We start from the raw sequence: 27,524 nt of genomic DNA, 5'->3' as shown, positions 1-27,524 counted from the left end.
AAATACCGAAGTGAAATATTTCAAAATTTTCTTTATTTGCAATTTACGAAGTTTAAGATAGGAAATACCTACTGTCGTTGCTTCTGTCACTGATAGCTGGCCGATAGCTGGAAGGTGATATTATCTTTTATTATATATATTAGGGATAATCCAGTTAAATGAAAATTCCCTGATTGCTTTTCTCATCAATGCAGATATTCTAAGTTGTCGCGAGACTCATACACCTAACCTAGCGTTACTGTACACTCGTCAATTGCTCGTTGATAGACATACATTAGCTTTGGTTTATAGGACTATTAACCTTAGTACTTCCAATACGTTTGCCAGGGTTTCTTACCTTCTCCAAGTCAAAGGATTTAATCAATATGACCAACCTTAGACAAGATCAACCCAAGTCTACAAGTGCTGCATTCAATCTTTTAGTGTTAGAACCACGTAACCTGCTAACTGACCGCCTTCTTTCACATGTAGACTTTTCCCATATGTATCTCCCAAGCTGCAACGAGGTTAACTCGGTCCGGGGACAGTTTGTTTCCATTTATTACTTTACGCATGAGGTTTTGTACATCATTACTTAAAATTAAAGTTATGCCTGATCCTTGCACCTGTTGTATTCCCCCAGCTAATGTGTCTGTTGAGTGGTAATTACTTGTATGCCTAGTGCGGTACTTGTTCAGCGACACTTATCATCAAATCTACATTATGAGGCCCGAATTGTCCGGTTGTATTATTGCAAAAATGAAGGACGCCGAATCGGTTATACCGATGCACATCGACATCGCATATGCTTGTGTATGTGTGTGTGTGGGTGTGCTCCACTGCACCTTTTCGCCACTATTCGCTAATCTCCTTGCATTCTATATATACTATATTCGATAAAGGTTAAAATTAATCCAATGATATACGCGAAGTCATATTCGACGTGTGTACATTACATCTTTCCACGCTCAACAGACACAGGTTACAGCTAGCCGGGAAACGAATGTAAGAGATGGTAGGAAAGGGAAAGACAATAACGAAAAACAAAAATGATGAAAACCTAAACCAAAAATCGTCTTGTATGAAGGCTTCGTGGTATTTAAAAATTGCTTTTTCGCTTTCAACGCTACTATATCTATATCCCTAGTGTACTAGTGTCTATATACATCTACAGCTGCATACTTACACGCTTATTTGCAAACTCATTGGGAGAAGCGATACTACAGGGACGTAGACGTGCGAGACTGTCCCGAATTCGTTCTGCTTTCCCCCCCCCCCGTAACGTTTACAAGAATATATACTCTACACCTGCAGTAGAACACATACCTACGACGCATCTGATGCAACTGTTGATCCATCCCTAGCCGCACACCTAGGGATGTGCGCGCGCGCGCAAAATAATGATCACTTCAGTCAAAATGTTTAATCAACCCGCGTACGGGCAGCATGATTTGTTCTTTTGTTACTAACCTTATACGCTATAATACCCTCGCGCCACTATCTTCCCTATAGCGACTCCATTTTATGTGGCGGCCATAAATCGGCCAAAGGCCTACCCAACGTATCTCAGTCGGGAGATTCACCCTTACACTAAATCGATTTTACTATCAATAGTATTAGTAGTAGTAGTTTTTTTTTTAGTAATAGTAGTAGTAGTAGTAGTAGCATTAGTGTGGTAGTACGTTGTTTACTTTTGAATCGTATATGAAACATTCCATTTTATTCGCAATTATTCTCTCCCTTTTACCTTTTTACTGTCTTTCTTACACTCCTTGCTCGTGCCGGATGTATCCCGCCCTTTACCCTTTTCCCACTGCTTTCTCAACTCCCCTCCGTTTTCACCCATATCCCCCAAAAACCCAACGCATCTAATGCCAATTCTACGAGGTACAAAAACAAAAGCATGACATAATAAATTTCTGGAATTTGTATACATTTTATGTTCGTTTCGTTTCTCTTTTTCTTCCGTTCGCTCAATATTCATCTTCTCACTATCTATATTGTTTCGTTATTTTATTTCTTTTCTTTTCTCCTACGTTTTTCCTTCTTTTCTCTTCTTATTTTACATCTAGCGGTAGTAGTACATCGTTTCAACATAATTGTTTTGTTTCTATTTAATATTAGAGTGTAAGTATGAAGGGTTTTTCCTTTTGTTTCTTTTCTCCGTACGTCCGTAACTGGTAGGATTATTAAATTAAAACAATAAACAAAAACAAATACATTGCGGGAAGTGAGAAAACGAGGGTAAGTTTTCTTATATTCTTTTATACACAACATCTGTGCACTACCCTCCCCCCACATTCAGCTGATTTTGTTTTGTTTTATTGGCTTAGTTCGAGCAATTTAAAGCTCAGTTCGCCACAATCATTTTTCACCCTCTTTGTTTTCTCTATCTTTTGCTTATTTTTGCTTTTTACCTCTTTTTATCAGTACGGTCCATTTACAAGGATCAACCCTTTATTAGCTTGCTCATTGCTCTCTTTTGCTTTGTTGCTTCCCGTTTGCACTTATCTCGCAAACACCTCAACACATTGGTTTGAACAGCAATTTTCGAGTGGTGTGTGATATAAGAATCGTTCTATACTACATATATATATAGTTATATTAAATGTGGCATTTTGTGTTATAAGTTATTCCCTATCGTATTTCTATACAGTTTTACTTTGTTTTGCATCCTAACGTGGAACTTCGGACTGGGATGATATCGTTCGCGTCTGAGCATTTTCGGGGCAGGGTGCAAAACCCTATTCATGTGTGTTTCCTCTGTGTGCCTGACCGACTTTCATCTTCCGTCTTTCTTCTCTGAGCATTTCACAACAACAGCAACCGGAGTGTGTATTTTATACTATATTACTTAGAACCGTTTTGCTACTTGTATGTACATCATTATTGCGGGAATCGAAAGCATTTGCGGGTAGATAAATTATGTAAACAAAGCACGATACAAAATACTTAACACATGAATGTAAAAAAAAACTATACTTATTACTAATGTTTTATGGAGGGGGGGGGGGGGGGGGATTTTTCTTACATACTTTAAAATATATTCTTCATAAAGAGGAAACGAAAACCATTTCAGATCGTGTGATGCGTGTTCATTTGCTGTCTTATACTATTTTTTTTCTTCTTCATACCAGTGCATGCTTCTGTTCACGTCACAGGGGGGTGGCGTGTTAAAACTACGATTAACGAAAGTAAAAGCAGTGGAGGGAAGGGAGAAAAGAAGGATTTTCCCATCAGATATATCCTGATGATGTGTAATTTAACGACGACACAGCCACATAACAATTTCTCAGCAATTGTTTCACTTTCTCTTCGTTTCTCGTTTCATTTTCATCCTATAATTTAGCGCATTACGGTTGCTGAGGAATTGAAGAATTGTTTAGAGAGTTGTTGCACACACACGCACACAAACTTCACTTTCCATGTTCAGATTCGGAACAGATTTTTCCACCTGTGCAGTGTAGCACCACACTCCCACACATGCCGAGTGGTGTAGTAAAAAGGGTGTACTTCTTTCTCCCATTAGCAACAACAAAAGGGAAAATAATATTGCGACAGGTACACGAGGAAAACGAAGCAAAAAACAAAAGCATCGTGTACGTGGATATCATGTTGCATGCACTATCCTGAGCTGTGGATGGTGATTGTAATTTTAAAACTGGAGAGAAAGAATACTTCTACATCTTTTTGTTCACGTTTTTTTTACACATTGTTCCGATGCGCTCTTCTAAGCACTACCTCCCCTCTCTCTCTCTCTCTCTCTCTTTCGCTTCTTCTTAAAATTATTGCTAGAATACACATGTTTTGTTGTAATACAAAGCCAGCATAGAGTTTGTAAACACGCCTGAGACGGATCTAATTAGATAAAATCATATTAATATTTACACCGAACGTAGTAAAAGCACATGTTAACGCTTATTGAAGTAAGTCTTGTTCGAAGTTTAGATTGGTTCCACGGGATGTCATTGCTTTGTTTACTATTACTGTGTGTATGTGTTTTCGTGGCTTGTTTTCTTTTGCTTCCCGAAATATCTTCATTAAATCGCCTGCGGTTAGATTTAAAGCTTTAGGGGGAGGTGGTCTAGCCAAATACCGGGACCATTTGGTGAATCTTTTCTATAATTCTACTTTCATCATGGCGCAGGCCCATCCACACACACACACACATAACCTCGTATTTTCGATCGATTCGGTCTGTAGTTTAAGATCATACTCATTTTGTTTTAGGTTTTGTGGAGTCGTTAATTACTGAATGTACTATCGATCGATCGGAGCGATCCGGTGGTGCATGTGATAAACGGCGCCGATCCACACAGCAGGACTGGGTTCAAATCCCATTCGGATCGACCCCCCGTAGCAAGGACTGACTATCCGGCTACGCGGTAAAAATAAATCTAGTAAGCCAGAAATGGCCGGCGTGACCTGTAAGGTCATTAAAAGCCAAGAAGAGAGACTATCGATCGATCTGGTTGAAAAAAAAATTGTTACAAAACGAAGTGCAACTATTCTGTATGTGAATGAATGCAATTAACCCATTACAGTCCAGGGAGGGTATAATTTTAACCCAAAAAGAATTCCGTAACATTTTGGCCCTTTTTTGTCATTAAAAATATTTCCTAAAAATGTGATTGTGATTTTTGCTATTTTTTTCAGTCCCTAGAGCGATTTCGAGGACTCTTGCAACAGGACAAGACCGCGTAAGTAAGTAAATAGAATCCTTTATAAGGCAAATGTTCCAATTTTTGTGATGCTTACTTTTGCGACTTTATCTGAACTTTGCACATTCCCAAAACACGCTAAAAGCGGCCTAAAGGGACACAAGAAGTGATACTTCATATCTTTTCTACTGCACTGGACATTTTAAATTTTATAACATGTAAAAAATGGAATAATTTCGATGAATGAAATTTCGCTATACTATAAGAGTCAATATGTGTGTATGTGTGTGTGTATGCTTTGCAATTATATGTTATGGTTCGCTGGTAATGGTCGTAATCTCTTGATTTGCCCTAAATGCTCTAGCATCCTGACTTTCGGTTTGTATTTAACGAAACCACAAACCACACTATTGCTTTGCCTAACCGGCGCGAGCCATGGTCAATGAAGATTGAAGGTGCCGAAGGTATGTCTGTGTGTGAATGGGACGTACAACGCTCCCACCATCTTCGCTCTCCACCCCACCCCCACGACGAGCACTAATTTCTAAGTTAAAAAAGTGTGAATCATGTTTTTACGCGGTTGCATTATTTGCTCTCTCTTTCTCTCTCTCTCTCTTTCGCTTTTTGCATTACTTTTGTTTCCATAGCAAGGCCTTGGTTTGTCGATCTTCTTGTTTTGTTTTGCTTTGATTTTCTGAATTTTCTTAACAATTCTCTATTGTTTTGCTTTTATTTCGAACACCCTTGAAAATCTATCACTATCTCTCTTTGTCCTTATTTTTCCTCTTTTAAACATATTCATCTAACCACCATATTCAACTGTAAAAATATAAACGAACACAAGTTTAAAAAAAAAATAATTATGTAACTCTTGCATTCTCTCTCATCTTATCAAACCGCTTGTTTCTATCTTTCGCTTCTTCTGTTTCTCTTTTAATCTTTCTTTCTTTTCCCTATTTTTGCTTTTTCACTATCACATTATACATCGAATTACGAAAAACATACTAACTGAAAACGCACTGGAACACGATACGATTCTTGGATCACACATAGCTGAACTTGCGTTTGTCTTTGCCATTTTTTTTATGCTTTAGAAACACTCTGACTGTCATATATGCTTGTTACGGTTAGCGTTTCCGAGCAGGCCACAAGCCGTTTTTGCATGCAGTTTTTTGTTTGTCATGCCTTGTTGATAGCCAACAATGAGAGTCATCGCACCACCGGGAAACGTAACTCGACTATTACAAATCATAGCTATGACAGTCAACTTGTTAATACAGCATTTCTTGATATTGCCTTGCTTTTAGATAGTATGACAATATCCGCGTAGGCTATCATACTTCAACAATCTCACAAAAAAAAAACTAATTTTCACAGTGGTAATAAAATAAAGTATGTAAAAAAAAAACTAATATAGTTATGTAAGCATGTTTATGTACGAGCGCGCATTCCACGACGAAAGGTAATTAATGAAACCTGAGAAAAATGGCTTCAATCGACCAATTATAATTTCTTAAATCGTATCGTTCTGCTCGAACCTCCCCGTAGTACAAAAACAAGCTATACAGTTTACATATTCTTGTCACGTACGCATTGTTAACGTCGTAATGCTAATCTTCCCCCCGGGCTTAATACTAACCCCTTTATTAACGAACGAGCGGCTCTTATTTGGCTTAACGACCTTCTAGAGGGTCTCTTGCCTGCCCTCTTGGGTTACTCTAGACTAGTGCCCACGTGTTTGCGTAATATAATTTCACGCACGCTAAAGGGGAGTTGGTTCGGGGGGGAGGGGAGCTGGGGAACCGTTTTCGGTACGACCGAAACGTTTGACAAACGGTAATGTAAAGAGCAACCCCCTACACAATCAAAAAGAGTTTACATGCATTGGTTTGAATACAACTAATGAACATTTTGCTATCGACACAGTTAATGGACTTTCGGCTTTAACCAACCGAAATCAAGAAATATTGAAATACATAGCTGTTTAGCTACAAGTACCATACATAAATCCTTTCTTAGAATCGCAATTCGTCTGTAACTACCATCATTCACTGTTTTCGTTTATGCTTTCTATCTCCTAACCTTCGTTATGTACACGTTTCTTAGATTTATCCCACAAAATTTCGGGCTACTGTTCATACGTAAACCAAAAGTAAAAAAAAATCGGAACATTTTGCATGTTTGAACTTTTCCAAACAAAGCAGGAAAATTTAAATCAACAAACAAACTAATAATATCAATATTGAACGTTTCTACCCGTTGCGTTGACTTTGCCAGCATACTACTACAACTGTTCGACAAATTTGGTTAGCTGATCTGGCAGGGAGGTTTCGCCAGCGTTCCCGTTACCGCCGGGGCCGATTATACCGACGCCCTGCGCTAGATCCTGCTGCACACCGCCGCCGCTCCCGACGCCCACCACGTTGCCTCCTCCACCGCCGACACCTCCGAGGCCGCCGACCACGCCGACCACACCACCCATACCGCCACCGACGGTCATGGCGTTTACCGGACCACCGACACCGACGACACCGACGCCGACCACATTTCCGCCACCCGCACCCTGCATACCAACGTTTCCGACCCCACCACCGCCACCACCTACCATACCGACCACGTTCGTTGGCTGGTGGGTGGAGTGCATGTGATTGTGCAGCACAACATCGCCCGGTTGCACCGGCACGGGCGAATGGGATGGTATGTGATGCGGCGACGGTTGGGCCCGGGGCGATACGGACGGTTGGGCCCGTGGTGATGGTACGGCACGCGGCGATGGTTGCGGCTGCGGGCTCCGTATCGGTGGCGGTGATCGTACCGATTGCATCAACTGCTGCTGCATCGCTAGCTGCTGCGGATTCGGTGGACCCATGATGCCCTGGTTCGGGCCCTGACCTTGCTGCTGTTGCTGTTGCAGCTGCTGAGACAATACGTTCACGCCGACACCACCCTGCGACTGAGGGTTAGGTTTCATCGTTTGCTGAATGTACTGTTGCTGGTCGGGAAACATGCCACCACCCTGCCCATAGCCGCCACCCATCTGCTGCTGTGGCCGGGGGCGCTGATTGTACGGTGGGGCGGGCGGTATATTGCCACCTGCCATCGCTAACTGTTGCCGGTGAAGCATCAGTTGCTGCTGCTGCTGTTGTTGCTGCGCTTGCTGCTGCTGTTTATACCACAGTTGCTGTTGAAGCTGTTGAAGCGGTGGGAGGGGGAGGAACGATTAAGTAACCAAGTGGTCGAGTGTGTTGTTGATAGATTGTGCTTGAAATGGTTACAACACTTACCGGCATTTGCATGGAAGGATTATTGCCCGGTTTGCCACCGCCAGGCATACCCTGTACGCCTTGCATACGGTTCGGAACCATTTGCACGGACGCGGGTGGATTGTTGTACACCATCACCGGTTGTCCCGCCTGCACCTGTTGCACCTGTGAGCCACCGGGATGCATTACACCGTGCTGCTGTTGCTGCTGGGCTTGCTGCTGCTGCGTTTGTTGCTGTTGTTGGACTTGCTGCTGCTGTTGTTGCTGTTGCGGCATCCCTACCTGGTTTTGATTTTGCTGATGTTGGGCCTGTTGCATCGTACAAAATGATAATGAAATTTCAACCTTTGCTTGGGCGGTAAACGGTGGTAGGGTGGGTGTTTCACAACCGTTTCGTAACGTACCTGTTGTCGCTGTTTAATAAAAGCTGCCATCAGCTGCGGATTGGCTTTCAGTATCGAAAGCAGCTGCTGTTGCTGCTCGGGACCAGCGGCCGGATTCTTCAGGGTCGCCATCAGCTGGGCGATCGCTTGCTTCGGCTGTGTGGCCATCTGGGTTTGGCCCGGTTGATTTTGCTGTCCACCGGCTTGCTGCTGCTGCGCATTACCCATCATACCACCCTGCATAGCAATCGGACCCTGACGTATGCCGGCCATTATTTGTGCACCACCGACACCACCGCTCATGATACCCTGTGCAAAAACGGGGAGGGAAAAACAAAAGATGAACAAATGCATAAAACTGCATCCCGTGCACTCTAAACCCGCGAACAGATATGAACGTACCGTTTGAAGTGGATTCTGTGGTTGTTGCTGCGGTTGCTGCATCAATCCGGGCAGCGTTGGCCGCATGCCTGGTCCACCACCATTCGGATAGCGCGAGTTCCACTGATCCATCTGCATTACATTCTGCCCAATACCGCCTGGACCGCCGCCCGGTCCACCCATGGTCACACCTACCGCATTCGGTTGCTGCTGCGCATTCGGCATTACACCAACACCGGACACGTTCACACCGACGCCTGCCGCGTTCATATGGCCAGCTGGCATCGCACGCTGCATCACTGGCGGTACCATCACGGGATTTACTTTACCGTAGCCGACATGCGGTGCCTGCTGTCTAGCAGCTTCCTCTTGCACCTGTGTTTGCGTTTTGTCAAAGCAGACGATTATAAAATGTCGTTTTTTTTTTATTTGTTGTAAAGCGTAATAAATATTCAACTAATACAAATAAGAAGAAAATTTGTATATTTTAAATAGGTAACACATACCTGCTTAACGGCTTGCAGCACATTCGCCGGCGGTGTTTGTGCACCCGGCTTCATACTCATGCCACCGTGATGTGGACTGCCCATACCACCAATCTGTACCGTATTCGGTACCGCAGACGGGCTCATCGCACCCGCACCAGCATTTACCATACCGCCGCATCCCATACTGGTGACGACACCGCCAACCCCACCGCCGGCCGGTACACCGATTGCCATCGTGTTGCTTACCGGGCCGGACGGTGCGACCGAACAGCCAGCAATAACGTTGGATGAGCAGACGGCACTGTTCAAGCTGCTACCGCCACCATTGCTGTTCTGCGGTATTTGCGGTGTCGGTGCACCCAGTCGGGTGGTATTCATTACCGCCATACGGCGTCGCAAAAGTTGCTGTTGTTGCAATCTACAAAAGAAAAAGAAATAGCATATCAGCATAAGTAAAAGCATACCGTACGAAAACCGGCGCTGATTGCGCTATAAATTCTAACGTACCTTTGCTGCAGCTGTTGCTGCTTCAGCTTGTGCTTGATGTTCGGACAGAACGGTACCAAACACTTCGCCTCCTGGCAGTGCTTTGCATGATAGCAGCAGAGCGCAATGAGCTGCTTGCAAATTGGACAACCACCGTGCGTCTTTCGCTTGCAGTGCTTTGTGTGCTGCACCACACGCTTCATCTTCTGACAGGACGGTAATCGACAGTTGGCATCGCGACACTGGCAGGCATGTACCAACGATTGGATACAGCGTTGGATCGATTGTTTGCGTGCCTCCTGCGGGTTCGTTTGCTTCACGTCCGACGGTGATGAACCATCGTCCAGATCGAAACCAAGCTTATCCATCTTGTGCTGATGGCCCACCTTCTCCTTACAGGTAATACAGAGATCAAAATCCTACGAACGAGATAAAGAAACACATTTTAAGAATGGTTGAATGGTTTAGATGAAGAAATTATGCGACCGCAAAGCGGCAAGCGAACAGGACACTTACGTCACAAACGGTGCAGTGGTATCGCGTCTCGACGTGGTTCTTGCAGTTGTTGCAGGTATACACAAACTTGTCCTGGCCCTGGTTGTGCAGCTCGTACAGCATACAGAGCGTACTGAACTGTGCCCGACGCAGCGAAGAAAACTCGTAATGCTTATCCCTTGCCAGCGTCAGGAAGGCATCACGCCCGTCCATAAGATCGCAGTTAATGAGTGGATCTGGGTCTTGGATAGGCTGTGGTAAACGTAAATACCAAAACAAAAAAGAAAAAAATATATAAATAAGCGCACACACACAGCGTTTAACTTAGCGTGAAAAAGAAAAGGTAAAAAAAAACTTACCGCCAAACTCGCAGCGGACTGCGCTGAATGCAGCCGGATGACGAAAAACACCTCCTTGTGCTTTTCCATGGTGGCAAATATCTTTGCACTGAGATCGTTCCCAATCTGTTCGTTCGTTTTCTTGTTGCTTTTGCGCTGGGCCGCCTTCGATTTGTTGGACTTTTTCGCCTTCTTTTGGCCTTTCTTCTTACCGTCGGCTACGGTGTCACTGTCATCGTTCATGGACATGATCTGCAAAAGTGTGAACGAGAACATTAGCCAAAGATGCACAGTGTTTATAAGCTACACACACACGCTACTTACCGCATTCGCTGCCGCTTCCTCGCGTTCCGCCTGTTTGCGCTTTTCCTCCTCCTCCTGGTCAAGCTCCTTGATGCTTTCCTCGAGCACGTTTGGCCAGAAATCTCCCTCAAAATAGGGCAGCTCGGATGCTGATTGTAGCTTGTCCTCCATGGCCTGCTTCAGGATATCTTTGTAGTCCTGGATCGTGCGCTCGACCATACCCTTATCTAGCATCTTCTTGTACCATTCCTGCAACCGTTTGGGTTTCGGTATGCGCTGCTCGGGCGGATGACAGTGAAAGATGTAATCGTCACCCTCGGATGGTGGGCACGCCCAAATGTGTGCCATCGTGTAACCGAGCTGCTTCGCATAATCCATATACCCGAGCAGTATCTCATGGTACACCGACGTCCGGTACTGGCGCGGTCGGAAGAAATGCACCGAATCGAGGTAGGCAATGTAGACGCGGCGCGTATTTGGTGCCGCACACTCGGAACCGTACTCCTGCACATGCATGCCGAAGAAGCACACGTCAACGCCGTCCACCTCCTCGAACGCAAACAGTGCCTTCGCACGGTAAGGAAACTCGGGCAGCATTTCGCCGTTTTCCACAAACCGGCTGCGCATGCCCGGCTTTACCTCCACCATTTTGTCCGAGCTGGAAACGACGCGTATGTGCACCTCGCCCGCACCGGCTTCCTTCTTCTTGAGGAAATTGTTCACCCGCGTCTCAATGTACGTGCCCAGCTTCGAGGTTGGCAAGCGTTTCGCATTGAACTTATTGTCCTTCCGCTTCTGGCCCTTCTTCTTCAGACAAGCGTCACATACAAACCCGCCGGGCCAGATTGATTCGAGGTAAAGCACACAGATCTGATGCTGCTTTCGCCCACAGTCAAGACAATCGACGAACGGTTCCAGCTCGAGGTGATCGTTCTTCATCTCCTTGAATTGATCTTTCTTGATTTGGCTGCAAACCGAGGGAAAACATCATTTGTGAAACTGATCTAATGGGGGCACACACATACACCAGAAATGAACCCAGCATTCTAGTTGTATATACTCACGTTTGCGACTGCATCGGATCATCGCCAAGCGTAACCGTATCGCCCGGTATCTCGTTGAAGCACTTCTGACAGTACGTGTATCTGGTAGATAATGCCCCAAAAGAGCTTTTAGTTTTTGTTTTGTTGTTGGTTTGTTGGTTCAACGTCGATGGGTACGAACAGATTTGCGTAGATAGATTTGTTGTTGTGGATGGTAAGGGATGAAGATGAAGTGAAGAGATCATGTATAATTCCGAATATTGTTTCGCGAGAAAAGAGGGGCGTGTGAGAAGGTGGGTGGGAGCGGGTATTGGAGCGATAAAAAGCGTTTGGTTTTCGATGATGATGCGGTGTTGGTAGTGGTGTTGATGAGCGAAATATGAAAATATAAAACACATGAACACATTTTTAATTTCACTGGTACAAACGAACACATCAAGCAATGATGATTAGTAGTGAGGGGGAGATTTGTGCATGAAATGAATTTGTTTTTTTTTTTTCAATAAGTTGGCTTGAAAGTTGACGTCTTACTCAAATCTTTTGAAGGACTTCAAACAAAATTTACCAAGTACAAACTCTAAATGAAAGCTTCCAATCTTTTGGTTCATTTAATTGAAAAAAAGCATCTGAATAAAATCTGCATCTCACTCCTCTTTTCATAGCTTTCCCCCTCAAACTTATTGAAATCTTAGCTCTCTATATTACACTACATACAGCAAAATAAAAGGCACTACAAAACTTACCGGTTTTGGTAGCTGTAATACTTTGCATCACGTGGAATGGTACATAATTGTTTGCCATAGCAGCACAACACTTGCGGATTAAATGTATACTTTCGTCCACAACAGTAGCCGAGCGATTGCATCACTGGATCGATCTCCAGCTCGAACACTTCGGATAGCTGCGGGGATGGATGAAGAAGAAAAAAAACCAATCGTTAACATCACTTTCCTTATCCTGGAAAATCGGAGAGCCGGCGATGGGGTGATCATCTTACCTTGGTGCAGTAGCGATACACACGTGACGTCTTCCGGTTGTACAACCAGGCATTGTCGAACATGAGCCACACATCATCAACGTACTCGCGCGGGTCCTGATACTGACCGCTTTCGAGCTTCTTCCGGATCGTGCTCAGATCCATCGGCTGGCGAACAATGTCAAAGTAGTCCGGTATACCGAGCGAATTCGGATCAACCGGCATACGGAATGGTATAGATTCCGGTTCCTGGGTGACTAGTTTCTCTAGCGTCGGTAGCAACGCTTCCCGCAGCTCCTCCGGTTTGAACGCTGTTAGCATAAAGAAGGGCAAAATTAGACGATTTACAAAAAAAAATATGTTCCAACCCTTACAAGAACAGGGCCACACACACACACTTACAGCATTTCTTCTTGTTGTCACTCGCGTTCGTCTGGATGGTCGGTTCCGGATAGATGCCGGCCTTCAGCTCCGTTTTCATCACCTTCGCCTTCGGACTGCCGGAACGGCCCTGATCCACCTCCACCTTGAACGTGCTGACATCGAGCTTGTTCTTACCGCTGCCACTGCCACTACCGTCAGAACCATCCATCATCTCCGTCTTGATTTCGTGCGCCATCATGCTCATGCAGTCGTTGTTTACGTTCTTGCCGCCAACTTCGCCACCACCGGACGTGTCCATATGATTGCTGTCCGGCTCGGACTTGATGTCCTCCTCGCGCTTCATCTCGAACTTGCCCTTGTTGTTCTTGCTGCCGCAACCACCGCTACCCCCGCTGGCACTATCCTTTGCGCTGCTTGGCGGTTCGGGTGAATCTTCCTTGTCGCGTGCCATTGCGGCCTCGAGTGCCGCCATCTGCGAACTGAACGATGAGGACGATGACATGCGGCTAGCGGACATGCCAACCGCACTGGTTGCACCGCCGTTCGCGGTGTTGTTGGTCACCGTTGAACCGACCGATGCTGCGGGCAGCACGCTCGAGGTGGACGCAAGGCTACCACTGCACGGTGTTGCGGGTGTAGTTGCCGGTGTAGTAGTGGTAGAGCCACCGTTTAGCGCGAGTGAAGTCGTACCACCGCCCGTTACCAACGTTCCACCTAGCGTCCCGGGCGGAAGAAGACCAGCGCCACCAACCGGCAGCGAGGAAGACACACCGTTTCCACCGGTTCCACTGAGCGTTTGGCCGTCTCCCAAACCGACACCTGCACCGCCACCGGCCGATGATGAGTCGGTAGATGCCGGACCACCAGGCGTTAGCAGCAGTGGTACAATACTGGTACTGGATGTGTTGTTGCCAGCCGGTGACGGTAGCATCGGTCCATTGGACGTCGTAACGTTGGCTGTGTTGGGACCGAGCGTACCACCGGTTGCACCTCCCACACCACCGTACGGGCTACTGGCCAGCATATCACCACTGCCCACAAGTCCCGCACCGGTACCGCCCGCTCCGCCAACCGCACCGCTTCCGCCCATACCGGACAGAAGCGCAATGTTGCGCTGCTGTGCCTGGGTTTTGCCACCGCTCATCAGCTTAAAGCCACCGGGATTGAGCGTGTTGACGAACATACCGCCGGCTGCGCCAGGATTAACCACACCGCCCTGATTCGGTCCCTGCTGCTGTTGGCCGGTGTTTGCATTAACACCACCGAACGCCGACCGCATACCTTGGCCCATCGTTTGACCGGTGAGCGCACCGGATAGTTGACCGAGCTGTTGCTGCTGCGTTCCGTCAATACCGCCCCCGCTGAGATTTGCACACTTCGCACGGACAATATCGTTAAACTGTTGCAGCTGCGACGAACTGTCCATCATCGACGGCCCGTTAAGGAATGATTGTTGCTGCTGGTTTACCACTTGCGGAGACTGCTGCGGCACACCGACCATACCCGGCGCATGGTTGTTCGGTTGCTGCTGACCGAACGGTGACAGCCCACCGGGTAACACGGTCCCACCGGCACCGTGCACAAGGTTCCCGTTCGGGCTAGGGCCAGGCTGCGCTACAAACAATTGCTGCGTTTGGCCGGGTCCACCCTGCTGCTGTTGCGCGTTCACCACCCCGATACGGCTGTTCGGTCCCATTTGTGCGCCGAGACTGTTCTGTGCTTGGTTCATCAGTCCACCGGCACCGTGGCGTGCGGCTTGCATCTGCTGCATCGTTGTTGGATTGTTACCACCCACTCCGCTGCCCGAAGCTGCACCCATACTGGAGAGAAGGTTTACCTGCTGCTGCTGCTGCTGTTGTTGCTGCTGTTGCTGCTGCTGCTGTTGGTGGTTGTGATTCAGTGGTCGCAATATTTGACCAGCATTCGGACCACCACCAACTACCTGGCCGGCCGCATTCAGCTGCTGCTGCAGTTGCATCTGCTGCTCCTTCCGCTTCTGGCGCTTCTCCTCCAGCTCTTTCTGTATTTTGTAAATCTTTTCCGCCAGTAGATGGTAATATTCGGAGCGTGAGTTAGCCATCTCGTACATGTCACCTTCGACTTTCTTCGCGTACGCAACCAGATTGTACATCCGTTTGTCGAACATGGCGGACGGATCCGGCGAGGGAAAGATCGCCTGCACCAGCTTGTGTACCAGATGGTTCCGCAGATCGGGCGTTACCGAATGGTGCCAATCCTTCGTACCCTGCACCGGTACGGCCACCATCGATGCATTGTTACCGCCCGCATTGCTACCCGTATTGCCGCCGGTCGCACCGACCGCGAAGTTACTCGTATTGGGACCACCGCCTGCACTCATAGTGCTCGTGTTGGTCGTGTTCATAATGGGCATCGACTGGGACGTTAACGTTTGCATCCCGGTTGCCGTGGATGTGCTGCAAACCACACCTGCACTGTTGGTTAAGTTGCCACCGCTAGTGGCCATTTGATTGCTATCACCGGGGCTGAACAACATCTGATTACCACTGTTACCCGTTGCCATTGGAATGATTGAAGGATTCGTTTGGGTTTGCTGCTGGGACTGTACGCTACCTTGCTGCTGATTCGTCGCGTTCTGACCGAGCATTCCACCGCAGCCGGTACTGCCATCGTTCTGCTGTTGTAACATACCGCCTAGTTGATTCGGTGGCATCATCAAACGCACGGTGTTGCCCTGCTGTTGTTGCTGCTGCTGCTGCTGGCCCGCCATTCCTATACCTCGCATGCTGTTCATTTGGTTCGACTGCGGACCACTGACGGCACCGGACAGATTGCTCTGGAGTGGCGATGAAGAGGGCCCAATTTGTTGTTGCATGCTGTTCACCAGCTGCTGATTGAACGATGGCCGCGTGCCGACCACATCCGCACCGGACGCTACGTTGCCGGTATTCTGCTGCAGTAGCACCTGTGCCGTCGAACCATCCTGTGCAGATTGTTGGTGTGCTGTCTGCTCAACTGACCCGACCGTTTGTGGCAACAGGCCTTTTAAATGCCCCGTTGGTTGCTGCTGTTGGTTCGTTAATGGTGATGCCTGCGGTGTGATTTGTGCGGATGAAAGCAACTGCTGCTCATGCTGCTGATCCGTACCGTCCGTTGACTGCTGCTTTAGCTGCATTTGCTGACTGTCGGACTGTTGCTGTAGCTGCTGTAACAGCAACATCTGTTGCGGTTGCTTTTGCTGCTGCAACATTTGCATCTGCTGCTGGGGTTGCAGCTGTTGCTGCAGTTGTTGCTGCAGCTTTTGCTGCTGTTGCTGCAAATTAAGCTTCGCCTGTTGCTGTACCTGTTGCTGCTGCTGCTGGGGCGAGGATAAGGAGGCTTGTGGTGTTTGTGGTGTATGCGGTTTCTGCACTTCCTGTTGCTTTGCCTGGTCCATTTGGAGCTGCCGCTGTTGCGGCGACGGTGACTGTTTGTCTTTCTCTTGCTCCTGCAGTTGGGCAATTAGCGATACGTCCTTCATTTCGTGATCCTGATCCTGCAAAACCTTGGCTAACGCAGTAGCAGCATCCGTATCGTCTCCGAGGCGCTGTTGGGACGGGACGGACGATTTACTCTGGTCCGTGGAACCGGTTGACTGAGACGCCGACGTGTCTGGATCTACTTCCATCGCGTCCGCCAACAGCTCGTTCGATGTCTTATCTTTCTCTTGCTCCTGCAGGTCCATCTTCTTTACACCGTCATCCGACGAATCACCGACTGTTTTGGACGCATCGCTTTGACCCACATCGTCGGTCGTCGATTGATCTGCCGCCTGCTGTTGCTTTGGTTTCTCATCGGGCTTTAGCAGTTTACTACTGCTGTCCTCCTGTCCATCCGCATAACCGCCGGACGGCAATGGCAGTGACGATTTCGACAGCCCATCCGATAGTTCGTCCGGTTTACTGTTACTATTAGAATCTTTCTGCTGATCATCCTTCCTGCTATCGTTCTTTTCCGATTGCTGTTCGCTAGACGCGGACGATTGACCGAGCTGTTCCAGCAACTGGGATTCTAACTTTTTCTCCGACTGATCCGACCCAACGTCGTTTGACGAGGACTCGCCACCCGTCTGCTTCTTGTCCGCTGCAAGCTTAGCACCATCCACCTGCATTTCGTGATCGAGCGATTCGTTGCCGGATTTGTCCGCGTGGCTGGATTGATCTTTCGCCTCACCGGATGAATCTTGCGCTTTGTTGCTTCCATCGGACAAATCCTTCTTTTCTTGCTGCTCGACACTACTCGAACCGTCCGATTTGGGTTCTTTCTGCTCCGGTTGTAGCTGGTTTGACGCATCGTCACCTTTCGCCAGCTCCAGCTTGTCCTGTTGTTTGTCATGATGCTGCTCCGTACCATCTTGCGACGCATCCTTCAGTTCCTTCAGATCAGACTTATCCTGTTCAGACTTCTCCCCCTGGTTTGTACTGTCCGGAAGGGTGATCGGATCGCCAATCGCCGGCGAACCTTTCAGCTGAACATCTTTGTGATCGGTTTTGTCCAGCTTGTCCTGCTGTTTGTCCGACAGTTCTTTCGACCCGTCGTGATTCGACTGACTAAGCGAGGCGCCATCTTTTCCCTCTTGCACCTTCTTCTCTAGTGCATCGTCAGATTGCTTCGTTTTATCTAGCTGCTGCTGATCGGGATGGTCCAAATGTTCCTTCTGCTGGTCGGTCACCTCTCCCTGACCGTCCTTTCCCTCCTGTTCGCCGGCCCCTGCGGATAACCGTGCATCCTTCTGCAGCTGGTCGGCCTTCTGTTTGTTAATATCTAGCTGTGACTGCAACTGATCTTGCAACAAATGATCAGCCCCCAGGTCTTGTGTCTTCGTGTGATCGTCCGGCTTCATCGTCAATACTGTTGAGGCATCGGTACTACCGTCCGGTTGGCTCAGTGCATTAGTTACCTCCGACGAGTCCGTCGGATGCATTGGTGTCAGCGATTGTTGCTTTTCCGTCAAATCGTTATGTTGATCGTGCTGTATCTCCAGCTGTTGTTCGTGTTTCGCCTGTTCTAAATGTTGTTGCAGCTGATCCTTCTTCTGTTCCATTTGTAATTTCTGCTGCTGTTGTTGTTGTTGTTGCTGTTGTTGCTGCTGTTGTTGTTGTTGTTGTTGTTGTTGCTGCTGCTGCTGTTGTTGTTGCTGCTGCTGTTGTTGTTGCTGTTGCTGTGGTTGTTGCAAAGCTGACGAAACTGAAGCTGCAACAATAGCTCTCACTGCAGCCGCCTCTGCTGCCGCTTGTTGTACAATCTTTTTATGCTCTTGTGATGCGGCGAGCTGGTTTTGTTGCTGCTGTTGAGGGGATGGTGCATGCGATAGCGATTGAAGCTGGGGCGCGACTTGAGACTGCAGCTGGGGTTGGGACATTTGGGATAGTTGTGACTGTTGAAGCTGTTGTTGCGTTACCTGACGTTGGGCAAACATAGGAGACTTATTATCCTGTTGTTGTTGCTGCTGCTGCTGTTGCTGCTGCTGATGTTGTTGCTGTAATAAAAGCTGTTGCTGTTGCTGTTGTGACAATACTTGTTGCTGTTGCAACTGTGCTTGATGCACCTGCAGTTGTGGTGACTGTTGCTGCATCAGTTGAGGGGACTGCTGTTGATGTTGCTGTTGCAGCTGTTGTTGCTGTTGCTGAAGTTGCGATTGCTGCTGCTGGGAGTACGATTTCTGCAGCATCTGTTCCTGCTTTTGCTGCATCATTAGCTGCTGAACCTTTTTGTGCTGCGCCATCATGTTGTGCTGTATCTGCTGCGTTGCCTGCAGCTGCGCGTGCTTTTGCAGCAACTGCTGCTGTTGCTGATCCTTGTCCGACAGCATCATTTGCGCTTGGGCCGATTTTACCATTTGCTGTTTGTGTTCCATCGACTTTTGCTGGTCCTGCTGTTGCATCAACAATTGTTGCTGCTGCTTTTGCGGTAACTGCATTGCTTCCTGCTGCTGCTGAGCAAGTTGCTGCTGAAGTTGCTGCAACTGCTGATGCTGATCTTGCTGCATCTGTAGTTGTTGCTGAGGTTGCTGCATTTGCTGTTGCTGCTGGGCATGATGCTGCTGCTGTTGTTGTTGATGAGATTGTTGTAGTTGAGATTGTTGAGGTTGCTGCTGTTGTTGTTGTTGCTGCTGCTGTTGTTGTTGCTGCTGCTGCTGTTGCTGTTGCTGCTGTTGTTGCTGTGATGCCTGTTGCTGCTTCAATTTGTTAGTATCACGAAGCGGCAAACACACGGGACAGTCTTGTCGTTGGCAATTTTTCCAATGGTTTATGATCTGACGGGATGAAGAACAGTGCGTCTTGGGACAGTTCTTGCCTAACTGACATGACTGCATGTGCGTCAACACTTCCTTCATCGTACGGCAGTGTGCTAGGCTGCAGATATTACCGCTCGGATTTTCCGCCTCGCGACGCTGACATTTGTGGGCGTGCAACAGCAGAACAAGTTGCTGTTGTATAAGCTTGCGTTTCTCCGGATCGGCCAACAGTGGGTTGCCACCGGGACTGCTGTTCATCGAAGTGGACGTATTGCCGCCACCACCACTGCTCGTCGCTGCACCAACCGTCCCGGATGTACCAGATCCAGTACCACTGCCACCACCAACCGTCCCCGTCCCCGCTGCAGCTGATGCGACCAATGGCCGTATCTGTGGCGCATTTGGACCCGGACCACCGTGTTGTTGCTGCTGCAAACTGACCACACCAGCAGGGCCCTGTCCCGTTTGCGTCTGTGGTCCAACATTTCCATCACCACCGAGCATTCCCATCGTAGCACCTCCCGTAACGCCACCAGTTACCATCGGATTTGGCAATCGCGTCCCTCCCGGTCCATTCGGTGGCTGCCGATTGACCAAGACGGGTGATGCCGTACGCACGCCTTGTTGCATAACTCCCTGCTGCTGATAACCGACGACAAATTGGCCACCTGTCGCGTTGCCACCAGCGCCACCGCCACCACCCATCTGGCCAACCATCGGGGTGCCAACCGCGTGCCCCTGTTGCACCAGCTGTCGCAATCCCGGATTCATGTGACCGGTGGTGCGCGGCATCAGTCCCGGATTGCCCAATCGTGGCTGACCGCCACCCATTGGTCCGTTTTGGGGCGGTACAAGCTGATGCATCATTGGGCCACCATTTCCACTCGCATTGCCACCGGATTGATTTGCATTTGTTTGCCGGACACCGCCGCTGTTTAGTTGCACCAGTCCTCCACCGGACATGACGCCTCCGCTCAATCCCATACTGTTCGCCATTCCGGGGCCACCGGCACCACCGCCGGCACCGCCAACACCTCCATTTGGGCCGATACCGCTGCCCATCCCCAAAAGGCCGCCGCCACCACCAGCAGCCATCGCATTCACCACCACGTTGTTGCCCATCGTTTGGTTCATCGAGGACAGCATGCCAGGCGTTTTGACACCGAGCGGTCCCATGCCAAGCATCGTTTGTCCTGGCATTGCTTTGTTCGTCTGGCGGAATAGGGGTGCATGAAAATTTTGAAAACATCAGTAAATCGTCAGTAACAGTGGCATTCGATTTCCAAATATCTGGGAAATCTTCTGCTCTGCCTATCCCTTACCTGTTGCTGTTGCTGCTGTTGCATCATTAGATGGTGCATCTGCTGATGCTGTTGCAGCTGCTGACGCTGCAGGGCTAGCGATACCTGGGTCAGGTTGGAGCTTCCTCCGCCTGGATCGTCGCCATTCATTTGCGATCCCGGACCTGGGCCGGGTGGTTTGTTGCCCCCGCTCAGCGAGTCCACCCATGTGTTGTCGCCCATCAGCTCGTCTGGTAGGTGGTTTTCCAGATCGAACATTTGATCGAGTGTGGTTGATATAACTTCTGGACGAGAAAGCCCCGAGCAAGTGAGAATGGTTGAATGGATGCGACGTTTGAAACGATATAGTAAGAGCATTTCCAAAGCATTATTTACATTTTACTTACAGTTTGCTAACATTTTTTAGATAAGATGGAATAAAAGCTATTTAACACAACACAGGGAGATGTTATTATCATTTTAATTATCTTTACCAACCAATGAATATCACATCGATTTGTAGGGGAAACTAAAAGGTTAGTCATGGTCTTACTAACTCCATCCCAAGATCATTCTCCTAAATCCTAAGGACATTTCAGCAAGACGGCTATCTCATTTTCTCTTGTACTCCTAATTTGGCCGACTTCTGGGTCGCTTTCTCTCTGGCTTTTGAAATCAAAACTGTTTGATGTTCAAACCAAATGTTATGTTGCATATTTACATGCATATAATGGAAAATTGCAATACTTTTGTACGTTGTTTATGTATGCAATTTATAAAAAAAAAACGTAAAATCTGCATGTGCTCCCAAAAGCCTTCACACAATGAGGATGATAATGATGATGATGACGACGACGTTTCACCGTGTGAGTGTCTGAGTTTTCAAAAAAAAAGGGAAGCGCTCAACCGGAATAATGCACTCACTGCTGCACACACCACACGCACACTAGCGTACGGACGCACGCAACGGTGAGTCCAAGCGAGAAAGAATCATTAATGTCGTGTGCTGCATATCGACAGTGTCTCACGTACACAAGCACAACGTTACGGACGGAACGACTTTTTCTAACAAATTTCTAAATAATGGAAACAGCACGAGCAGAATCCAAGGAACAATCGTCCCCGATCCGTGAAGTATTAGAAAAGACGCAGCAATTAAAAGCAAAACATTAGGCACTGCTTACCTGAGGATACATCCCGGACTTTCGCCCGTTTCATCGGTGGCTCCTCCATATGATCGGCCATTGTTTATCACTTTGAGAATTTTGATAGAAGCGAATCGCACAACAAGGAGAGAGAGAAAAGAAGCACTGGATGCCGTCGTTGGTGGAACGAGCGGGAACAGAAACGAACAAGTTGCAGCGACGACCACACACAGGTTCCTTTTCTTTCCCTTTGGGCTTCTCTCCTTTCGTTCACTCTTTCCCCTCTGGCGTTCACTCTTTCGCGTGTTTCTTCACTATTTTCTTGACACTTTACTTTGCAAGCTTTTGTTTTACTTTTTCAACGTGTTCTAAGCTTACCTTTTGTCACGAATACATTTTTTTTAAACTATTTGCTTCCGCATGATTTATTCACTTTGCATTTTTTTTTTATATATTTATCTCACAAAATGCACTTGTGCTTTGCGCTATTATATTTCATTTGCTGTCGCTTCTCTCTGCTGCATGTGTGGATTGGTGCGGCGAAGCTGTTTTTTCCTCCTTTTCTTCTCTCTCTCTCTCTCTATTTATCTCTCTACCTTTCACTCTCCAACTCGCTTGCTCGATTTCTGTTGCTACTACTTTTTGCTAGTGTTTTCGGATGCGCGTGTTGGCTTTTCCTTTGCTTTTTTGTTTATTGCAGACGGCTGCTGATGTTGTACGGGTTGCTTGAAGGATGATGATGAGTATGCATGATTGATTTCACGATGCAAAATTCCACGCCTTCACACGTACGAACGCACATACACACAAAATTCACACGCACATTACACTATATGATGGTGACGACGCGACGCACACCACGCTATACAGACGCACACACACACACACTTGTAAACGCGCGCACGCAGAGAGCGAGATGGTTGGTGTGCTACACAAGTGAGGAAGAGAGAGCGAAACGGAACGGTGCGTGCACAACGCAACATACACGATTATGGTGGTATTCACCACCACACGCATACACACAAGCTCGCGCGCGCGCGCGCTCGGCGCACACCTAAACAGCGGACTCTGCACTGTTTCTTCTTGCGTTTCTTCCTCGGGTAGTGTAGCCGCTCAGCACCCAAATCGAAGGAAACGGCACGGTGTTCCGGTGCTGTTGCTGCTGCTGCTGCTGCTACTTCGCATATACCAGATTGTGTTAACGTTGTGCTGCTGCAGCTCCTTTTTTTCAGCCGCTGCTGCTGCTGCTGCTGCTCGGTTGTGTGTGTGTGTGCGCGCGCACATGCTGTCCTCCTGCTCAGTGTCCACCATTTGAAGGAGGATCACTTACTATCCGGAATACTGAACAACACACTCACGAAACAACATGGCTACGATTTTTTGTTGCCTTTTAAAGCCGCTTTTACGTACTGCTTGGAGCGGTGTTGTTGCCCACACACATTAAAATATTTGTGACGCTTTTATTAATAGTAAAGCGCCCAAAAAACCGACCACTTCTGTGTTATAACTAATTCAGCCCGTTCGTCTTAAAAAAGAAAAAAAGAAAGAAAAAAGATATGAATGATATGAATCATGTAAAAAGAACGAAGGTGATAAAAAGTGTAAATACGTGGAACTATACACAAACACAAACCGAACACGACAACAAGACTATCTAAGCTAAATTCGTTCTGAAAGCAGACCTAACAAAAACAGGGATCATCACAACGTGAACGAGTAACATTTGTTTATAACAATCCTTTAATTAGTTGCACAATGACTCCCGTCTTCATCTTTGTTGATAAAGGAAACAAAAAACTGCTTTAACATGCAGTAACTTCGCCTAACTAGTATTGTTTGCTGTATGCTGTTTTCCTATTGAATGAAACTAATTTTCAACACAAGAAAACCGCAATTATTGTGAGTCGTTTGAACTTGTGAACTTGTGTCCAGTGTGGGACAGGTTCCAAGAAAGTCGATATACATTAAAAACGATTGTATTTGTAATTTCGTTGCTTTATAAACAACTTCTGTTTGGACAGCTATTATTCTAGGAATTTCGCCGGGTCGGGCGAATTATGGGTCTAGTTTGCTTTAATACCGATGCACCCATTGATCCAATCAAGCTCTTTTGCAATTATTGATAAAAAAGCATCAATTTCCTTCTTGTCTTCTGTAGAGAATATGCTCTATTTTGCCGTGTCGAGGCTTCTCGCTCTATCCGAGTCCACTGTTTCGAAGGGTATGACTGTACAACGGTGTTCCAATGGTGCACTCACATCCGATTGTTCCCTTGCACAAATACACTTGCACAGTATGCTGGAGTTTTCTTACTTGGGATTACACGCACTCAGCGAAAGCAAGTTTTACAACACATGTACTAGTATTGGTGCAACCGAAGGCTTTTGTAGACACTGTGAGCAGAAGTCCAAAAAGATTTTATATTACAACACGAACAAAATCGTCCAGCTATGGGCGCTGTGGCAGGTTTGATTGTAATTTATGAAGACCTAGAAACGACGGTTTTGTTTCTTGGTGTATTCTATTGTTCAATTTCATACAAAAAAAAATCTCTATCTATATCAACAAATTGCTTCATTTGATTATGGCGCGCACGATCTGTTTTGGCGTATGCGTGTGATCACTGTTTCTGAACGCACAAATAAGACCGCACATATACTTCTTTTCGATCAGAGCTAGTGCAATAAATCAAACATATTTAACAATTAGAAAAAAACACCGATAAAAATTATGTTTTCGTCCTAGTAAAAGCAATGTTTCAATATGTCATAACAAAAAATAAATGGCTCGAAAAAAGCGTTTTTGTATTTACATTACAGTGCATACAAAACTTCAAGGAATAAACATAGCGATTATTTTACGAATAATTCGCGGCTTGATGTTATTCCACAACAAATTGACAGCCCACGGACGCGTCGTAATCCTTAGCGGATATCGTTCAATAAACACACCACGGCAATTCCCTACCGTACCAACACACATATGCACATCGTACACACAACCGCGTTGAAGCGAGGATGCTGCTGTATCGCGCAGTGTAACTTCCGTCTCACGCGCGGAACTGTCATTTCGTGGAAAGCTCACGCCAAAAAGGACTCGTCGAACATGCACGCCGAATGACAGGTCAATCTTCACTAGATGTATGTACGTGTGTATGTGCGTGTGTGTGTGGGTATGTAAACCAATAGATAAACCGTTCGATACACACCACACTTTATTATTTGCGCCCAGACACAGATGACAACAGGCCGCTATCAACAAATTTGCAATGTTCGTTCAAATTAAACAAAAATCAATTAAACAAAAATAACCTCGCTACATGTTACTAAAAATTATCAATATTAAAGCGTATGTGGTTTGTCTTATAACCTGCAAGGCACAATCCTCAACAAAAGGCCAATGGAATACAATTTCATTGGTCCAAATTTGAAATATTTTTACTGTCAAGCGCATACACGATAAGCGGACAAACAATAGAGAAAATTTACGTTTTTTTTTTACAAAAACCTTTCCCTAAACAAAATCGTACACCAGACACACACACATACACAGCACACAATGTTTCCGTGTTAAATACACACCCACTCATTCGAAAATGACACGAAACTTGCGACAATACCTTTTCCATAAAACCATCAACTAAACTAAACTCATTCAAAAATTAACCGAACACACAAACACAAACCACTCCACTCCATAAACACATGCATATTCCCGTGTACGCATTAGGATTCGACGCGCATGCACACACACGCGCGAGCGCACGCACGTACGCACACAGCTATACGTTTACTTTCTATTGCTTCACTCACGCACAACAATTTGCAAAACTCTTGTCGCTTTTTTTTTTGTTTCTTCCTTTTTGGCGTCGTTCAACAATGAAGAACAAACAATGGGGCCGATGATGGGTCCGGGCAGGGGTGGAGAGGAAACAGACGGCAAGAACACAAGAAAGCCAGTACAAGAAACGTGAAAAATGCTTTTCTTTTTGGAAGGAAAAAATTCGGGGCCTCTCCGACGATGATCCCGAACGAGAGCGGCCGAGTCGCGCGACGACGTCAAAATGGCGGCACTGGTGTTGCCCTGGTCTGTTGCAAGCCTACCCTCCACCGAGCTTGTCAAGAAAATGTCTGACTGAGACGGCTATTTTACAGTTCGCTGTCGGGCCCGTTTCGATCGCTGCTCAAAAGCTGTTCACGTGACCTCGACCATAGTTCCATGCACGGACGTATGGTGGCGCTGCGTTAGTGCGATGTGCCCACCCTGTCAGACGGCCGGACGAAACCGAGCTGGCTCGCGATTGCTGACCGCACTTAGCCACCGTCGTGCGTGTGTGTGCGCGGTAGCTTTTTTCAAACTACGATGGTGCAATGAATGCAACTTTTTCGTGCCGTGAATTTTCTTCACGCTGGTGGAAAACCGTCCTTACCTGGCGCGCAAGTACGAGTCACTTTCTTTAGCTTGCTTTGCCACTCCGTTTTCGAAATGACAGTCACGAAAAACCCTTACTCGTCCAGCAGCTGCCGGGGGATACTGCACTGTGATTTGTGTGTACAGCGCTACCATACGTCTGACGCTTTCGGTTCTCTCGCTTTCTCTCTCACTCTCTGATTGCACTATCCTGTTTCTCCTTGCAGCACTGCCATTTTTCAGTGCGCGATTGATCACAAAATTTCGACAAATTTTGTCTTTTCATAATTCACCTCTCCAGACCGCTTAGGAACGGTTATAATTTTTTTCCTGCTAGCTTGACGTTATGTTAAATAAATTTTTGCGCACTTACTTGGGGAATTTGCTGCAGTTTATTTAGCTTGAAGCTTTTTTCCTGAAATGTTTATAGCTTTGTTGCAGTGTTTTCGGTCGTACAAATACTGTGCGTCACATCTACAATGGTAAACGTCAGACTGCTCTAGAGCAGTTTCACTTCGCAGACGGTTATGCTATATGGCGGACGATCGGGTCCTAATTTCCAACGGGTTCTTTACAAAAAATGTACACTATTTTTCTAATATAGTTTTAGTGTTTCTGAACACTTTTACATATCAGCAGTACGAAAAAGAAATCGTATCTATGATATATTGAATGTTATTATAAGTTTCCATAAAATGTTATTCGTTGTGTTATCTATATTACGTTCTGGGCTGATATTTATTTCAATACTATACTAAATATAATATTTTAGAATCTGTTATTGAATGGCAAAATATTAAACGACTTTTCTCTTGATATTTGTGCTTTGTTTTCAATGCAAACAACCTAAAAAAGTAAATACTCGTCCATTTTTTAATACGAAATAAGTGTAGATTTGATTGACTAAATGATGATACTGTGCTTATGTGGCCATGATTTAGTAACTAAGAATTAACATTCGTACTCCTAGTATCTAACAGTTGTTCTAAAGCTCACAAACTTGTACCTAGTGACGAAAACTATTGCATTACAATCTGTGCAACGACCTTACAATAGGGATTTTGAATTATGTTCGTTTGTCTGACGTCTTCGATCTATTTTACGTCAAATTTGAAAGACGTCTAGATGGCAACGAATCGTTTATAGATGTGATGTACATCTATATCTTTAGCGTCTTGAAACGAAAGAAAAAAAGCGTCAAAAAATCTCACTCTTCAACATTAAAAGTTTTGTAATGTTATCTTATTTTGTAA

At 46.5% G+C, this 27,524-nt stretch overlaps 1 protein-coding gene across 8 annotated transcripts; it reads right to left on the bottom strand.

Moving 5' to 3' along the window:
• Positions 1–522: 522 nt before the first annotated feature.
• Positions 523–26,835, bottom strand: LOC125763534 (histone lysine acetyltransferase CREBBP). Of its 8 annotated transcripts, none has more exons than XM_049426851.1 (16): positions 26,645–26,835; positions 21,901–23,386; positions 20,759–21,021; positions 13,199–20,648; positions 12,818–13,107; positions 12,564–12,721; positions 11,842–11,946; positions 10,799–11,744; positions 10,496–10,726; positions 10,158–10,388; positions 9,663–10,060; positions 9,174–9,573; positions 8,689–9,042; positions 8,308–8,595; positions 7,925–8,212; positions 523–7,830 (listed from the first exon to the last, which is right to left on the bottom strand). In XM_049426851.1, the coding sequence occupies exons 2-16, from the start codon at positions 21,959–21,961 to the stop codon at positions 6,925–6,927; spliced, it is 12,369 nt and encodes a 4,122-aa protein (XP_049282808.1). In that variant the 5' UTR covers positions 21,962–23,386; positions 26,645–26,835; the 3' UTR covers positions 523–6,924. The 8 variants fall into 8 exon arrangements, with proteins under 8 accessions (XP_049282808.1, XP_049282781.1, XP_049282799.1 ...); XM_049426824.1 differs by lacking the exon at positions 26,645–26,835 and adding an exon at positions 26,291–26,631; XM_049426842.1 differs by lacking the exon at positions 26,645–26,835 and adding an exon at positions 25,443–25,957.
• Positions 26,836–27,524: the final 689 nt, after the last annotated feature.

The sequence above is a fragment of the Anopheles funestus genome, chromosome X (assembly GCF_943734845.2).
Source record: "Anopheles funestus chromosome X, idAnoFuneDA-416_04, whole genome shotgun sequence".
Taxonomy (NCBI): Eukaryota; Metazoa; Arthropoda; class Insecta; order Diptera; family Culicidae; genus Anopheles; species Anopheles funestus.
This window is presented reverse-complemented; position numbering and strand designations above follow the sequence as displayed.

Excerpts from the sequence above, each read along its gene's own strand:
- LOC125763534 (XM_049426851.1), bottom strand. The coding sequence starts at position 21,961 with ATGGCCGATCATATGGAGGAGCCACCGATGAAACGGGCGAAAGTCCGG. Across the intron at positions 10,727-10,798 it reads AGGAAGCGGCAGCGAATGCG|ATCATGTCCATGAACGATGA; the intron begins GTAAGTAGCGTG and ends ACACTTTTGCAG. Across the intron at positions 10,061-10,157 it reads ACCACTGCACCGTTTGTGAC|GATTTTGATCTCTGTATTAC; the intron begins GTAAGTGTCCTG and ends TCTCGTTCGTAG.